Source organism: Berghia stephanieae, chromosome 15 (genome assembly GCF_034508935.2).
Source record: "Berghia stephanieae isolate SIO BIC M18660-M18661 chromosome 15, UCSD_Bste_1.3, whole genome shotgun sequence".
Lineage (NCBI taxonomy): Eukaryota > Metazoa > Mollusca > Gastropoda > Nudibranchia > Aeolidiidae > Berghia > Berghia stephanieae.
In genome coordinates this window covers 22,199,393-22,217,538 of record NC_088374.1, presented here as the reverse complement: position 1 = coordinate 22,217,538, position 18,146 = coordinate 22,199,393, and the positions used below count along the sequence as shown (strand labels likewise).

The 18,146-nt window shown below is 36.9% G+C and overlaps 1 protein-coding gene across 1 annotated transcript in view; it reads right to left on the bottom strand.

Annotated features, from left to right (window-relative positions):
* The window catches only part of LOC144960419 (uncharacterized), a 32,284-nt gene that overhangs the window by 148 nt on the left and 13,990 nt on the right, over positions 1-18,146 (bottom strand). Inside the window, exons 5-10 of the mRNA XM_078893502.1 lie at positions 15,784-15,951; positions 13,667-13,951; positions 11,123-11,369; positions 10,051-10,123; positions 9,203-9,313; positions 401-596 (exon numbers count right to left, since the gene is read on the bottom strand). Coding sequence (XP_078749628.1) covers positions 401-596; positions 9,203-9,313; positions 10,051-10,123; positions 11,123-11,369; positions 13,667-13,951; positions 15,784-15,951 — 1,080 coding nt within the window. The remainder of the gene's footprint in view (positions 1-400; positions 597-9,202; positions 9,314-10,050; positions 10,124-11,122; positions 11,370-13,666; positions 13,952-15,783; positions 15,952-18,146) is intronic.

Sequence of the window (18,146 nt, the reverse complement as noted above, 5' to 3'; positions counted from 1 at the left end):
TATGTGGTCTTGTGGTATGACACTCGCTTTCGGAGCGGAAGGTCCTGGGTTCGAGCCTCGTTCAGCGCATAGTTGAGTCCTTGGAAAAGACTCTTTACTCATATTCTCTCACAGTACGCATGTGTAAAATGAGTACCTGGTCATTATCAGCATTGTCTGTCTGAAAAAAATTGTACTATCGCAGAACAGGCGTCATATCTCGTTCTTTATGTTATGTGTTGCTGTTCGTCAAGGACCCTTTGTAAAGCGCTTTGAGCGCGTTTAGTGGATATTGCGCGATATAAAAGCTCAATTTTAAAAAAATAATTTTTAAAAACTTATTATCGGAGTATTTTAGGGGCAAACGTCACCAAAATGACCTCTTGGTATAGCCTCATACAAATCATTCTTATCAATTTACCTTCTGAGCGAGTACAAATCCGTCAAATTTTTTCTTCTTCCTCTCACGTTTCCCTGGCGTGGTAGAGGATGTGTCCAGAACATCTCCTTCCTCATCATCTTCCCCTGCAGCGGCAACCTCTTCCCCTTTCCTCTTCCTCTCTTCTTCAATTTCTGCTTTGGCTTTCTTTATTCGTTCTTTTTCTTCTTTCTCTCGTCTGTAAATTTAATTATAAAAAAAAAATTTTAAAAAAGAAAAAACTCGATAATAAATTTTTAATAAATTGCGAAGTGCAGTGGTGAGAATGACTGGCCACCAAATAGGAGGAATATCAAGACCCATCCATGCAACGGTAACCTATAAATTTGAATTTCACTAAAATTTACTGAGATTCAATCCGAAATAATGTGTCTCGCAGCAATTTCTGACACCACTGGAACGAATTTCAAAAGTTGAAAGTGTAATTACAATATATTGTGATTGCAGTAATGGTGGTGGTAGGGATGATGATGTGGTAGTGGTGATGTTTTTGTTTTTAATGTTTTTAAGGATTTTACGCGCTTACAACACATTTAGGTTATAATCAGCGCCAGTAAAAAGGAAGAAAATGGAATTACAATTAAAGCACCCAAGAAAAAAATAAGACAAAGGGGAACTGAGAACAAATAGGGATCAAATGTACAGTCCAAGAGCATACCACCAAGGTAGACCCAGGGCCAATGGGCGAAACACTCCCTCCCCCTGGGGATTTTATGAGACCAGTTTTTTAAGTAAATATAATGTGTGGGCTTTCCATTTCTGGCCGGCTGCCAAAAAAAACGTGTCATCTTCACAGAGTTATTGCCCTTGAAAGGTCATCAAGTGCGTTTAAATGAGCTTGCCACTGCCAAACTTTGAACTGCCATAGCTTCCTTAGTTTTCATCACACATGTCACAAATTTGGATTGCACTGATGTATATAGACTATATTAGATAAATAACTAAATTCAAGGTTCAGAGTATTTAGTATGTATGAACTTCAAGGATGAATTTTAAAATATTAAAATTTTCAAAAAAGTTTCACAGACACTGTTATATAACTTTAGAGCATTACATATTTCTATATACATCAAAGAGAAAGTGTTATAGCCTGTGTATAGCTAGACCTAAATCTAAAATTTCGTAAATTTTTATTCACTAGTTTTGAAGATATTGGATATTTTGTGATTGTACTGTTGACAGAGCAGTTATTCCCCTTGGTGGATTAGAGAAAGGTTTATAGCAAAATAAAAGCAGTTTATTGTAATATGACAGGAGAAATTTGGTACTTAGGGATAATTTTTTAATTACATCAGCCCAAGGAGAGATGGGGAGGGGGGGGGGGGGGGGGGGGGGTCACATCTAGTCTGACTCTGGTTGGGGGGGGGGGGGGGGGGGTGGGGGGGAGGGGGCCGGTAAGCATGATGCTCACTCACTTTTTTAGGGTAGGGTCCAGGTAAACACTGAAATCAGCTTTTCAGTGTCAGCTTTGCTCAAATAACTATTTAAAAAATAAGGGTTTGCAGTTCTTGTCATAGAAAAATATTATGATGCGAATTATTAGATTCACCATTGGTACTTATGAAAGGAAAAAAGTAACACTCAACTGCTGATGTCTATAATGTACCCTATCATTCAATTTGTCTTTCTGTGAGAACAAAGTTGTGTTGACATGAAATATGAAAATTCTGCTTTGTGTTCCACTGTTTTCATTCATGTGTCCCTTCCCATATTTTTCTATAGTTTCGGTTTCAGGTTAGTCTTTGTTTGTTTATTGGCCTTTTTAGGGCGCTAGCACCTCAAATAGGTTATATCAATATCAGCGCCCAAATGTACGTTTAGTCAGAGAGACCAAAATAGTATATCCTCTTCAACACCCAAAAGAAAACAACAGGCTTCAATTATTTTTTTAAAACCTATGACTAATGAGGGTTAGTCTTTGTGCTTGCCTATTGCCTGTTTTCATATTATAACTGATAAAAGCTGACATCATATAAGTACGTCCATAAGTAAGTCCATAAAGCCTGCTACATGTATTAAGATAACACCAACTAAGATGAAAAGCATCATATTGTTGGTTTTCTTTAAATGATAGAATGCTTAATAGATGGGAAAATGTGAAAGATGCTGATATCTATAGTATACGCTATCATTCGATTTGTCTTTCTATGACAACAAAGTTGTGTTGACATGAAAATTCTGCTTTGTGTTTCACTGTTTACATTCATGTGTCCCTTTCCATATGTTTCCTTTTACCTTAGACATGATCTAAGATAAGAACTCTTTCTGTATGCCTCACCCAAAATTAAATAATTCATCATTGATTAGTTGTCTTACTAGACTAGCCAGCTCTTTTTATAAAATTTGATTTCCAAATGGCTAGCGAGGGCAGTAATCCCCCCCATTGTTAGAGTGTCGATTGTTCCTAACCTTTTTCTTTCTTTTTTTTTTTAATTTCAGAATGAAATAATATGACAAAATAAATTGACATTATAAGCTCACATCAATATATTAACTCATCAACTTGATTGTGTAATGGCTTCCGAAGAGCCTGTTTCTTTGAAAAAAGATAGACATAAGCGACCAAAGACAGTGAAGAAAACATGTGTTATTCATTATCCCAATTTAGCAAATCACGGTTTCCTAAAAACTTTTACAGAGGAGGCATGGGAAAATGTTCAAATAGTTAAGATAATTCGACTTGAGAGTGATGACATCAATGTAAGATGTGCACACATCTGTGACAATCTTCCAGATCACCCAGGTCAAGACCATGGCTTCCACCGTCCTTGTTTGAAAAGTGTCACTAGCCTGAAATATGTACGGCTTGAAAAGAAAAGAAAACTGGAATCCAACAGTAATGAAGATAATAGTCTTAAAAGAAGATGTGTTGAATCACTGACAGGACCTTGCTTTCCCGATGAATGTATCATTTGTCAGCGAAAAGAGAAATATGTAAACAGAAGAAAAGAGAAGCTTGTAAAGTGTCAAACAGAGTCTTCAAAATCTTCCATATGTGAAGCTGCCCATTTCAGAGGAGATAGCCGCTTGATAGGGTTGACAGAAAATTATTGTCTGATATCACGTGAAGCAAAGTACCATGAAAGCTGCAGGAAGAAATTGACTCAAAAAGATGCTCGTCATAGTAAAATAAGTTCCAACAAAACGAAAACATTGAAAATTACAGCACAAAGAGATATGTTTGGCCAGTTGCTCATGTTAAGCCAGTATCATAACATTGATCTTCGTAAAGTGATGTGCTATCCTCTAAGCCCAGTTCCGTGGGCTTTAGCAACAAGTGATGGATCTTTCTTGAAGACAAACAAGGCTACACTTATGAATAGAATGGAGAAATATGAAATTGCTGACTCAAGAATGAATTTCCTGAAAAGCATCTACATTGTTGATGGCAATGCAGTTCTCCAAGCATTGGTTTCATTACCAGAAACATTTGGTGAACTGGCTCTGAAACTGTTCAGCACACTCCCAAAGTCTACAGACCTTCTTTTCATTACAGACAGATACCTCGAGGATTCAATAAAAGCAACAGAAAGATCTCGAAGGGGTGATTCTTTAAATAACACTTTTCTTATTGGAGGACCGTTAACAAAAGTGCCAAGCGACTGGAAGCTAATTTTACAAGAATGGGAGTCAGACAAATACGCATCAAAACTCCAGAAACATTTTCTTTGCGATCGAAAACACATGTGTACAGCTGAGCAGTGAGAATGGAATAACCACAGACTCTAGACCAATGCCTGAGCTGGATTGCAGTCACGAAGAAGCTGACACCAAAATTATTGTTCACTGTACATATGCAGCTCAACACTCAAGGAAGAAATTGTAGTAAGATCACCAGATACTGATGTCTTTTTGTTGCTTTTGGCATTTGCAAAAAAAATTGAAGTCCCTTTACTTTTTGACACAGGTTCAGGGGAAAACAGAAGGTTTCTCAACATCACAAACCTTTCTAGCAAATTATCACCAGAAATAAGTGATGCTATGTTGGGATTTCACAGTTTCACAGGTTGTGACACTACCAGCTGCTTTGCTGGAAAAGGAAAAGTATGTCCATTTGCTCTATTGACAAAACACCAAGATTTCACACACTTATTTTCTGAATTAGAAAATCAAGAAGTGCTACATCAAGATGTTTAATCAAAGCTTGAAAAGTTTATGTGTCTAATGTATGGAGACAGCAGAGCAAATGATGTCAACAAACTAAGAGCTGATACGGTGAGAACAAGATTCACCCCTTGAGATGACAGACCCTTCTCCCACTGTAAAGGCATTGATTTGTTCCAGCTCCCTCCCTGTAAGAAAGGTCTACTGATGCATAGCAAGAGAGCAAACTTTCAAGCAATGGTTTGGAAGCAAGCAGCATCAAACTTCCCCGAAATTCCAAAACCCGAGGAAAACGGTTGGAAAAGGACAGCTTCTGGTAGTCTGGTGATCGACTGGTTTGGAGATGACGACATTATACCAAAAGAACTAGTTAACATTATTGTTGATGAACAGCAACCTAAAGAAGATGACATTGAGGAAGAGGATGGTGAAGAGGAATGGTCTTCTGAATCAGAGGATGATTTTTCAGACTGTGACCAATAGGTGGATGATAAACTGTTAAGAAAAATGAGTATGTTCGATACCTCCCAAACCATGACAGAATAAATATATATATATTATGTGTGAATGTGGTGAGTGTGTGTGTGTCACAATTATAATATAAATGTATTTCAAGGACACCTACCTATTCTCAGTAGTTCACATTCTCATCCTAAAATGCTATAATATGTATTTCGAGAAAATGATGTTTTTGTTTATTAATTTTCTATTTGTCACTAGTAAAGATAGTTTGTATGTATTTCAAAATGACCCTCAAATCATCAGTTTCAAACATAATATTTAGTTATGGCAGAAAACACAAGAAGGCCCAAAATGGGGGTCTCCTTTTGAAATAAACTTATTTCTATGAAAAAATCCAAATTCACTTATTTTTTTTTTGTGTTTTGTGTTGATTTATGGTTAAGGAACCTGTGTGAGCAGTTTGAAAAAAAAATATTTTGTTGTTATTAAGATATTGTTTGTTGAAGTGTTTTTTTATGGGTTTTGGCGACAACAAACGTTTTCATTTCAGCCACGGTAGTTTCGGAAAACTGCGTTAAAGAAACATGAAATCAACTCAGAAATTCTTTGAATGGCCATATTTTGTGAAATAAAACATTAAAAAATCGGAGAATGAGTTTCATTTTTAAAAATAATTATGATTTCATGCTTAAAATAAAGAAAAACGGCCCTTTTCGAAAACACAAAGTTTTGGGGACTTCGTAATTCTTCCATAGCGAGGCTCTTACTTCCTGTAAAATACGAGTCAAAACATCCGGTGTCTACATCGTTATTTCCATAGCTGCAGTTTTTGTTTACGGCCCTAAAATGTTATCCGATAACTTCGACGAGTGAAAATTGGTAAGTTGACTATTTTTATTATAATTTAAAGTATTTTAGTATAATCATTGTGAAATTCAAAGGATTTGTGTTAGTTTTAATGCCCGTTTTTCTGTGTGTCGCTCTTCCATAGCAGTTTTTCCATAGCAGAATCAAGCCGGCTTCGATTGTTTTGATTCTGATAATTCCATTTCTAACCCCTGAAAGTCGATAATCGACTTATTTTATTGTAAATATATGATGAATAACAAGATAGAAACCCACAACTACGCAGGATGATGTTATTTTGGCTTGAAATGCCTTGATTTAATGTGCGATACGGCAAAGTTTGGAAAACTGCTATGCCACAGAATAGCGAAACCAATATGGCGGCTGATTCACGATAATGGCATGGCTGGCGACCCATAAGAAATCAACTAAAATTAGATTAAATTTATGAAAATGATAAATAGACGTTATTTTTATCAAATTTGAATAGAATTATGTTCCCTTTCATTTAATTTGATTCCCACCATTTTTCTTTCTTGTATGATTCAGATAACATCAGTAAAATTTCTCTAATTAGTTGTACATTTATTTCAGCTACTTTTCTTCATATAAATATTTCGATGATTATATGTTATTAGACTCATTATTAATATTATTTGCTAATTTGTATATTTTTCTTTGGGCAGGTTCTTTTATTATTTCATATTGCATTACACTTCTTAACATATGAGATATAAACACAACTTTCTATTTGACTTTAATGTAATACCAGAACCATATTTACTTATCTTTCCCAGATCAGACTGTCCAGTGGTGAAGGTGGGGGAGTACCTCAAAATAACATGCGAGATAAACAAGCTCACAAAGACTTTTTTTTGCTGTTGTAAGAAGTTTTTCATACCTTTAATGCAATATTTTGTAATATTTATAACTCATTTTCATGTTTTCTGAAGTTGCAGGTGGTAAGTAAGCTGTTGTTTGACTTTGAAATTTGAATTTTTTTTTTATGATAAGAATATACCTATCATCTTGTTTCTTGTAATTTTTCCACAGGTTTCAACCCCACCAGAGCCTTCTTCTGATGCTCCATTCGTGCGATTCATGCGGAAGGGCCCTGGCAAGAGTTATGTGTTTGGTGATGTTCCAGATGAAAGCTTCATCAGTCAGGGCCCTCCGGACAACTACCGCTGGACGAAAGTGCCCTCGGAGCAAGTTACGATTGATAACAGGGGGCACTATTTTTTAAAATTATAATTGATTGTATATATTAACCTTTATTTGTATTTGCTGTATATATTAGATTTATTGATTATTTATAACATTTCAAAGAATTTTATACTTTAAAATAAAAAAAACATGAAAACTTCAAATTTTTCCGACTCGTGTCCTTTTGTATTTTTTTTTTTTACATAAAAAAAAAAAAATATGGCATGAATCCTGCTATTATTTTGAGAAAAATGCATGGGCTGCTTAGTTATGCTGTTTTAAGATGATTTCAAATGCCTGGGGGCAGGTTTGCATTGAAATTTTGGTGATCCTGAGAATTACCAGAAATTTTCAAAAAAACGGAAGAGTTGTCTTTCTTTGACAATTTCTCTTCATGTAAGAGGCCTGCTGCTCTCAAAAGCTATTTTTTCTGAATCTGCAATGATTAACCTTTCATTTGATACCAAATATGGTGTGTTTGGAGTATTTTGAAAATTGGTCAAAATGGACCCCAAAATGAAAACCCTCTGAGACCCTTTGTGTTTTCCGCCTTATATTAAATTAGACATGTTTTAAAATACAAAAATACATTTTATGAATTTTTAGAAATTTTTGCAGCAAATGACCTTTCAGGGGCAATAACTCTGTAAAGATGACACTATTTTTTTGGCAGCCGGCCATAAACGGATAGCTTAGATGTGATACTAACTAGAAAAATTGGTCTCATAAAATCCCCAGGGGGGGGGGGGGGGGGAGTGGGGGTCCCGGTAGCCCTTAGTCTAAGGTACTTAGTTTGAAATCACCTACAAGTCTCAACCAGACACAAGCACAAAATCCAACAAAGAGGAATACACTCAAATGCTTACATTATACATTAAAAATAACAAATAATACATAACAGAGAGATGATTTACAAGGAAAAAAACATCATCTCCCAAAACAATAACTATGCATTTGACTGTTTCCCTCCCAGCTATGACAGGACAAAACCAAGTAACCTCATTTCAAGACAAAGACAGAAAGCATGTTGGAAAACAGATATAAGGGGAAAGAAGACAACAGTATGTACCCCCCTGCCCGCTATGGAGGTCAGGATCCCCACCCAGTGGTAGTGGTGATAGAGATGATGATGTGGTGGTGGTTGTAGTTGTAGTGGTAGTAGGGATGATGATGTGGTCGTGGTAGTAGTGGTGGTATGAATGATGACGTGATGGTGGTTGTCGTAGTGGTGGTGGTAGGGATGACGATGTGGTGGTGGTTGTAGTAGTAGCGGTCTTAGGGATGATGGTGGTTGTAGTAGTTGTGGTAGGGATGATGATGTGGTGGTGATTGTAGTGGTAGTGGTAGGGATGTTGATGTGGCGGTGGTTGTATAGCAGCGGTGGTAGTGATGATGATATGGTGGCGGCTGTAGTAGTAGTGGTAGGGATGATGACGTGGTGGTGGTTGTACTAGTGGTGGTAGGGATGTTGATGTAGTAGTCTTTTCTATTCATAACAAGAATTTGAAAAAGGCAGAATTGTGATGGTGGTGGGCGGAGTTAAAACCACCGGAAATCCGCCCTTAGGCGGAAGATTCTCAGCTCTAGAAGTGGCTTAAATATGGGCTGTATTTTAACCCTCTTAGCGCCCAGACATAACTTAAGAAAAGAAAAAAAAAACAAAAAAAACTCTTACACTTTGACCAAATTGCTGTGAAATCAAAAATCTGTAATATTTCTTCCATTTCGGTAAATCCATAATTATCGCCTAATTTCCGTAACAAATACGGATGGTCTGTAAAAGTAGGCAGGTATGCATAGTTAAAAAAAAAAAAGACAAAAAAACTTGAGCTTTTATAGAGCGCAATAACCACTAAATGTGCTCAAAGCGCTTTACAAGGGGTCCCTGGTCAATAGCAACATTTAACATGTAGGACGGGATATGACACCTGTTAGGCGATATTACAAATTTTCGGACAAAGACAATGCTGTTAACGGCCAGGTACTCATTTTACACCTGAGTACGGTGAGAGAATGTGAGTAAAGAGCCTTCTCCAAGGACTCAACTATGCGCCGAGCGAGGCTCGAACCCAGGACCTTCCGATCCAAAAGCGAGTGTCATACCACAAGACCACATAGGTGCACAGTTAATATAGAGAAGATGTTACGACACAACCAAGCTTTTACCTCTCTGCCTCATCCTGTAACTTCTTTTGAATTTCCTTCTGTCGTTCCGCCTCTTTCTTTTTCCAAGCGCTCTGCCTCTCTTCGTTATTAGCATCGTCATCGTCACTGTCGCTGTTGAATTGGAAAAAAAGAAGATGAAGGGGAATTGGTTCAAATAAGAAACAGATGTAGATTCCAAGAGCATAATATCAGTGTACTTCGTTTGAGATTACCTAAATGTCTCATCCTGACACAAGCACAGGTCCGCACTAAGAGTAATACACTCAAATGTTTACAAATCATATATAATATGTAAACAAAACATAATACAGTGCATAACAGAGAGATGATTTACAAGGAAAAAAATATCATCTCCCAAAACTAACTATCCATTTGACTGTTTGAAGATGGAGAGTAGACCTCAGCATACAATCATACCTGCTAAAAATTAATAAACAAAAGTGAATATAAACAGCTTTAAAAAAAAACAAACAAAAAACCAAATAAAGAACATTTCGGGCTCAAAACTCTTCTTGAGCCAACAACAAAAACCAATTCAAACATATATACAGACCTGCCAACTTGAAATGTAAAAAAATCGTAGTTTTCAGAGAGAAGAAATAGAAGTCACTGTAATTAACTTTACAAATCAATATTTTACATTTATCAGTATTAAATATGCCTTCAAAACCCTGAATAGATGCTTTGTGGCACCAATGTTTCCCATTCATCACATTGTAATGAATCAAAAATGTCTATTTATTTCTATTGTTGAAGCCAAAAATTCGTATTTTTACCATTTTTTCGTAGTAGTTGGCAGGTCTGTATATATTCATTATTTATTAGCAGCTTAGTATCACGAATCATACCTGCTGAGAGATGAGGCCAGACTCTCTTCCTCCGATGCCACAGCCGCTTCTTTCTTCCTTCGCTTGGCTGGACCTGGTTGGAAGATAAAGATTTACAATAATAATAATAATAATAATAATAATAATAATAATAATAATAATAATAATAATAATAATAATAATAATAATAATAATTATAATAATAATAATGTACTTTATTCATCCAAAAGAAAAGTTTTGTACAGACGTATAAAAATGCCGACAATGATACATACATAAACATAATATACGTAAATATAATGTGGTAAAGTAAACTTTGGTAATAGGTATATATAGTATAATAAAATTGTAGGCTGTAAGAATAATTACATAGTGTAAATTAAGGGACATGATGAATCACTTAACTCATCGTCTGTAGTGTTTCACTCATCCTGTTTTGTTGATAAAGGGGAAAACCCCGAAACATCCATTTTATCTGTTTTCGTATATTAAATTGAAGCTTATATATTCAATTTCACATTGTTATTCGTATCAATATTATGATATGTGCAGAGACACCAACTTAAAATTTGGTTCACAGGAAGTCCAGACTCCATTAAGAGGAAATTCAAGGCGGCAGAGATAGGAATTTATGCATACAAAATTTAATCTATTTAGAACTATATGAAATAGAAACACAATGTCAAATACCCCCCCCCCCCCCTCCCTCATCAACCCCCCTTTTTTGCCTTCAAATTCAGTAAAGCTCCAAAATCTAATGGTGGTGGTTGATGTTAAAAAAGTAGAGCTTTTATGTAGCGCAAAATCCACTAAATGTGCTCAAAGCACTTTACAAAGGGTCCCTGACCAACAGCAGAACGAGACACGACGCCTATTAGGCGATATTACAATTGTTCAGACAGAGACAACGACGTCGACATGAGTACGGTGAGAGAATGAATGTTGAGTAAAGAGAGGCTTTTCCAAGGACTCGGCTATGCGCCGAGCGAGGCTCAAACTCAAACCCAGGACGGACCTTCTTATCCGAAAGCGAGTGTCATACCAGTAGACCACATAAGAAAGAAGAGATTTTTAAAAAGCTGTACTGCATTACCGGCCGCCTTGGTGGCTTTCTTCTTGGCAGGGTTTTTAGCTGTTACAGACGGCCTCTTCCTCTTCCTCGAGTTCTTCTGAGCTGCTCCATCTTCAGCCCCATCCTTCTCTTGCACCATTTCCTCCTCCTCCTCCTCCTCCTCTTCATCCTCATCACTGTCACTCTCATTTTTACCACGGCCTTTTCTCCTTCCTGTATTCTTCTTCTTTTTCTTCTTTTTCACTTCTTCCTCTTCCATTTCAAAATCCTGAAATGATACATAAATTTAAAAAATAAAAATAAAATAAATATATTCAAAAAATGAATAAAAATTTTTTTAAATACTGAGGATTTAGAAATAAAATTTTCCTTATCTCACTGTTCGCCTTCTTTGAGTGATGCTAAAATTAATTTTTTAAAAACAAACAAGCAAAGGAATATAATGCAAACAAGCAACGAATAACACACAAATGATTGGAATATCTGAAAACAAAGGAATAATTGAATAATAAATAAATAAACATCAAAATAAAAATAATTTAAATAAATAAAACAGAAGTTTGTTTGATTTGTTTTGTTTTTGATTGTTTTTAAGGGTTTTACGGCGCTGGCAACACATTAAGGTTATATCAGCGCCAGCAAAAAGGAAGAAAATGGGATAGTAAAAAGTTATAGAATTACAATTAAAGTACCCAAGAAAAGGGAAGACAAAAGGGGAACTGGTTCAAATAGGAAACAGATGTAGATTCCAAGAGCACACCATCAAAGTACTTAGTTTGAGATCACCTAAAAGTCTCACCTAGACACAAGCACAGGTCCCCACTAAGAGGAATACACTCAGATGTTTACAAATCATAAATAATACGTATAGAAAACATAATACAGTGCATAACAGAGAGATGATTTACAAGGAAAAAAATATCATCTCTCAAAACTAAATACACATTTGACTGTTTCCCTCTCAGCCAGGGTATCTGGCCAGGACAAAACCAAGTAATCTCATTCCAAGACAAAGACAGAAAGCAATGTTGGAAAATAGAAACAGGGGGATAGAACACACAGTATGTACCTCCCTGCCTGCTATGGGAGGTAGGAACTCCACCCAGAAGTTTGTTTGACCAAAAATATGTGATTTTGACCACTGACTATATGAATTTTCCTGATATGATTCTTCTTTGATTTGATCACATCTGAATGAAGATTAATTTTTTTTTTAAAACCAGCTAATGACCGTACTCTTGGAAAATACATTTAAACAAGTTGGCCAGAAAACTCGAATTTCAAATATCGATTTATTAAAATGACCCTCATTTGGAAAAAAAAAACCCCTCAAATCTGGGAGTCCATTTGAAGACCCAGGTTTGAGAGGGTGTGCCAAGATGAGGGTCATTAAAATCGATCAATATTTGAAGGACGAGTGTTCTGGCCAAATTTTTAAATGTTTTTTTCCCCCCAGAGTATGGTAGTCAAATGGTTAAAAAAGGGGAAGAAAAAAATCTGAAATTGACAGCCTTTTTTTTTTTTCAAATGTTGGCGCAAAAATCACAAATTAATAAATATGTTGTTTGAAGAATTGTTTCACAATCATAAGTTTATGTTTTTTGTTTTGTTTTTAAGGGTTTTACGGCACTTGCAACACATTAAGGTCATATCAGCGCCAGTAAAAAGGAAGAAAATGGGATAGTAAAAAGTTTTAGAATTACAATTAAAGCATCCAAGAATAAGACAGACAAAGGGGAATTGGTTTTTTTTTTTTTTGTTTGTTGCTTTAGGTCTCTTCCAACACAATTGAGGTTATATGAGAGACCGCTGAAACAAAAAAACAAGCAATCTAACAAAAATAGTACAAATGTAAATCAAAATCATAACCTAAAGATATCATAAGCTAAATTATAAATAACCAAGAACAAACAGGCAGAAGATTTACAGAAAAAAAAATATCAACTGTCAAAATTACAATCACAAACCAAAGAAGCAGGATAGGCTAGTAAAGAGAAGAAGAAACGACATCACTATCGGATCGTACACCCATGCGAACATCATAGGTATATGATTCAAGGGTGATGCTCCCATCCAACCACCCGCTAGTTCAAATAGGGAACAGATGTTAATTACAAGAGCACACTATCGGTGTACTTAGTTTGAGATCACTTAAAAGTCTCATCAAGACACAAGCACAGGTCCCCACTAAGAGGAATACACTCAAATGTTTACAAATCATATATAATACATAAACAAAACATAATACAGTTCATAACAGAGAGATGATTTACAAGGAAAAAAATATCATCTCCCAAAACTAACTACATTTGACTGTTTCCCTCAAAATTTCATTCGAGGACAAAGACAGAAAGCATGTTGGAAAACAGACATAGGGGGATAGAAGACACAGTATGTACCTCCCTGCCCACTATGGGAGGTAGGGAACCCCACCCAGCAATCATAAGTTTATCTGATTTGAATATTGACATGGGGAGAAACATTCCACTGATAAGGTCTTTGCTTCCATGCCCCCCCCCCCCCCACCTTCGCCCCTCAAATCTGTAAAGTGATAATATTCCACACCTCGTCTCCCGAGTCATCACTGGGTGGTTCAGATTCCTCATCAAAATCCTCGTCTTCCTCCTCACCCTCGTTGTTCCCCTCCTCCTCCTCTTCCTCCTCCATTTTTTCCTCTCCTCCAACCACCTGCTTGTCGATGTCGTTTCGGTTCACCGTGGTGGCCGTCACAGTCATAGACTGTCGTCTCTTGTTGCCACCGGCAGCAGCAGGTTTCTTCTTCCTGTTACCATTTGTGGCTGCTGGTTGTGAGGCAGACTTTGCCTTTTTCGCCGATGCAGGCTTGGGAGTCTATCGAATAAAAAAAAATAATAAAAATTTTAAAGGGTGTCTATGAAATAAGAAAATTATATTTTTCGGGGGTGGCTATGAAATAATAATAACAATAATAATAATAATAATAATAATAAGAAGAAGAAGAAGAAGAAGAAGAAGAAGAAGAAAGAAGAAGAAGAAGAAGAAGAAGAAGAAGAAGAAGAAGAAGAAGAAGAAGAGAAGAAGAAGAAGAAGAAGGAGAAGGAGGAGAAGAAGAAGAAGAAGAAGAAGAAGAAAGAAGAGAGAAGGAGAAGGAGAAGGAGAGAAGAAGAAGAAGAAGAAGAAGAAGAAGAAGAAGAAGAAGAAGAAGAAGAAGAAGAAGAAGAAGAAGAAGAAGAAGAAGAAGAAGAAGAAGAAGAAGAAGAAGAAAAAGAAGAAGAAGAAGAAGTCTATTAGATTATTTCAGGAACTCTTTAAAAAACCTGAGCATTTATATAGAGCGATGTATAAGGAGGCCATGAGGAACATGGAGAAGAATGAAAGAAGCTGATATACAGAGAAGTGATAAGACCTGGAATGAGATAAAAAAAAGTTAGCTCAGGATAGAGAAGGATGGAAACTGTTTGTCCGTGGCCTATACCCTGACCCAGGGTGAAAAAGGCAATGATGATGATGATGATAGAGAAGGATGGAAACTGTTTGTCTGTGGCCTATACCCTGACCCAGGGTGAAAAAGGCGATGATGATGATAGAGAAGGATGGAAACTGTTTGTCTGTGGCCTATACCCTGACCCAGGGTGAAAAAGGCAATGATGATGATGATGATAGAGAAGGATGGAAACTGTTTGTCTGTGGCCTATACCCTGACCCAGGGTGAAAAAGGCGATGATGATGATAGAGAAGGATGGAAACTGTTTGTCTGTGGCCTATACCCTGACCCAGGGTGAAAAAGGCAATGATGATGATCACGAAACAAGACACTGTATAAGGTGTCCCTGGCCAACAGCAATGCTTGACATGTATGACAAGGTATAAAGCCTGAGAAATTACTGATGTCATCTCGACTCACTGTGGTGGCTGTCACAGTCGCTGTTAACGACAAGGTACTGGTTTCACACCTCGGTACAGTGAAAGAATGTGATAAAAAAATCTTTCCCAAGGACTCCACTTTGCACCAATCAGAGGAGGGCTCGAGCCCAGTACCTACCAGTCCAAAGGCGAGAGTCAAGATGCTTTATAAGGTGGCCCTGGCCAACAGCAATGCTTGACATGTAAGACAAGGTATAAAGCCTGAGAAATGACTGATGTCATCTCGGTTCAACGTGGTGGCCGTCACAGTCATAGACTTGTTGTCTCTTGTCGCTGTTAATGACAAGGTACTGGTTTCACACCTCAGTACAGTTGAGAGAATGTGATAAAAGAGTCTTTCCCAAGGATTCAACTTTGCACCATTCAGGAGGGCTCAAACCCAGTACCTACCGGTCCAAAGGCCAGAGTCATGCGACTAGACCACAAAGTCACACGAAGAGGATGATGGTAGAATAGTTGGGTCAAGATTTCAGACCTTCACTTCTAAGCACCCAAGAAAAAGTAAGACAAAAAAAAAAAAAAAAAAGCCAAGACAATTTGGGACAGCGTGGGTCAGCGGTATGGTCTTTGCTTCGTACCCGAAAGGTACCGAGTTCGACTACCCATCACGTTGTCTGGCCTTGAGCAAGTCACCTAGCCTTAGCTCACTTTGCAGCCATGCACTGCCGCTAACGCCTGGGTTATTCCAGTCTTCCCTTGGAATAGACCCTAAAGAAAATTGTCCCCTTAGGGATGAATAAAGGGAATTTATTTATTATTTTATTTTTACAGGTCCTCACCTTCTTTTTTGGTTTATCGTTTTCCTCAACCTGTTCAGGGTCCATGACGGCATCACCATCATTTTCATCATCGTCATCATCATCATCATCCCCAGCATCGTCAGCAAGAGCATCACCATCCACATCGGCAACAGCCACGTCATCATCAAGACCATCAATATTGGATGTCTGCATTGTCAAACAAAGGACAAAAGGATAAACGAAATAGAACGGCCAAACCCTCCCTGCCCCGTTGTTGACAAAATAATACAGCCCGTCGACAATGCTTGATTTTGTGTTGGTTCAAATAGGGAACAGATGTAGATTCCAAGAGCACACTATCGGTGTACTTAGTTTGAGATCACCTAAAAGTCTCATCCAGACACAAGCACAGGTCCCCACTAAGAGGAATACACTCAAATGTTTACAAATCATATATAATACATAAACAAAACATAATACAGTTCATAACAGAGAGATGATTTACAAGGAAGGAAAAAAAAATCATCTCCCAAAACTAACTACATTTGACTGTTTCCCTCACAGCCAGAGCCAGGACAAAACTCAACAAAATTACTATGAAATATTCATTCCCTACCTAGTCCTAAGGGGGACAGAAAAAAAAAAAAAGCAGCAGAGGACTACTGCTGCATTAAAAAATAATAATAATAAAAATAATAATAATAATAATAATAATAATAAAAATAATATGAAATTTTATTTTTATCTAAAATGTAAAATAAAATAGAAAATCACTATTGAAATCAACTATAAAGAATTTAAGGGGCGGTTTGGGTCTTTTCAAAAAAAAATTTAATTACCAATATTGGGCGGTTTTAATCATTCTATATCGTCATTATAGGAACAACATTTATGGTGAAAAATTTTAATTATCTGTGTCGATACCCATTTTGCGACCTAATTTGGGGGTCTGACATAAAAAAATATAACAATCTTGTGGCAAACGTTCCACAAAAACTAATGAAGGAATGACCTCCATATTCTTCCCTCTTGTCAACATTGTACTATAGTGTGTCACCATAGAGAGATTTTACGGCTTTAGCTTATGGAATTTTTATAAGAACATTACAAAGTTGAGAATCAAAATATTATCACAAAATTGATGTTAAAAATTCAGAATTAGGATTATAATTCAAAATTCACATATCTTATCAAAAAAATCTCTCTATGGTGACACAATACATTATCTCTGTGATAACTGTGGAAATTTTCAGACAATTTCATTGAAAAGATTCAGAGAAACATTTGACACAGTATCCCATACCCTTAGAAATATGACATTTTGAGAAAATAGCAAAATAGCTTCCCGTTTTTCACACTTTTCTTACTATCTGTACCATTTTCGACTGTGTTTTTCAAGCCTTTATAGTCTACTTTAAGAATTTGGACTTCAATTATATTATTTCTAGGGTAATAATATATCAATTTCCACCAAAATCTCAAAATCAAATTTTCGAAGAATTTTCCTAATAATTAGACCCAAACCGCCCCTTAAAATACAACCAAAAAACCCACTTATTTCTGATTACTATTTTTTCAAGCTTGTCTTATAGAAGAAAAAAAATATTTTTAATTTAAAAATGAGCTTTTATATACTGCAATATCCACTCAATGTGCTCAAAGCGCTTTACAAGGGGTCCCTGGCCAACAGCAACATTTAACATTTAGGACGGGACATGGCGCCTGTTAGGCGATGTTACAATGTTTTTTAGGACAGAGACAACGCTGTTTACGGCCAGGTACTCTTTTTACACCTGAGTATGGTGAGAGAATGTGAGTAAAGAGCCTTCTCCAAGGACTCAACTAAGCGCCGAGCGCGAGGCTCGAACCCATGACCTTACGATCCGAAAGCGAGTGTCATACCACAAGACCACATAGCCGCACAACATTGAGAGATGATCGATCAAAAGCAAATATTCCAACTTGTCCAACAAAAATGAAGGGATTCCAATAACACACTTGGTAGAGCGGCTATGTGGTCTAGTGGTATGACACTCGCTTTTGGATCGGAAGGTCCTGGGTTCGAGCCTCGCTCGGCGCATAGTTGAGTCCTTGGAGACGGCTCTTTACTCACATTCTCTCACCAGACTCGGGTGTAAAATGAGTACCTGGCCGTTGACAGTGTTGTCTCTGTCCCAAAAATGTGTAATATCGCCTAACAGGCGTCATGTCTCGTCCTACATGTTATGTGTTGCTGTTGGCCAGGGACCCCTTGTAAAGCGCTTTGAGCACGTTCAGTGGATATTGCGCTATATAAAAAAAGCTCAAGCTCAAGAGCACTCGCTTCGTATGTTAAGGGACTGAGTTTGACCGTATCCATCGTTAACATATTGCCTGACACTGACCAAAAAATGAAGTCAAAA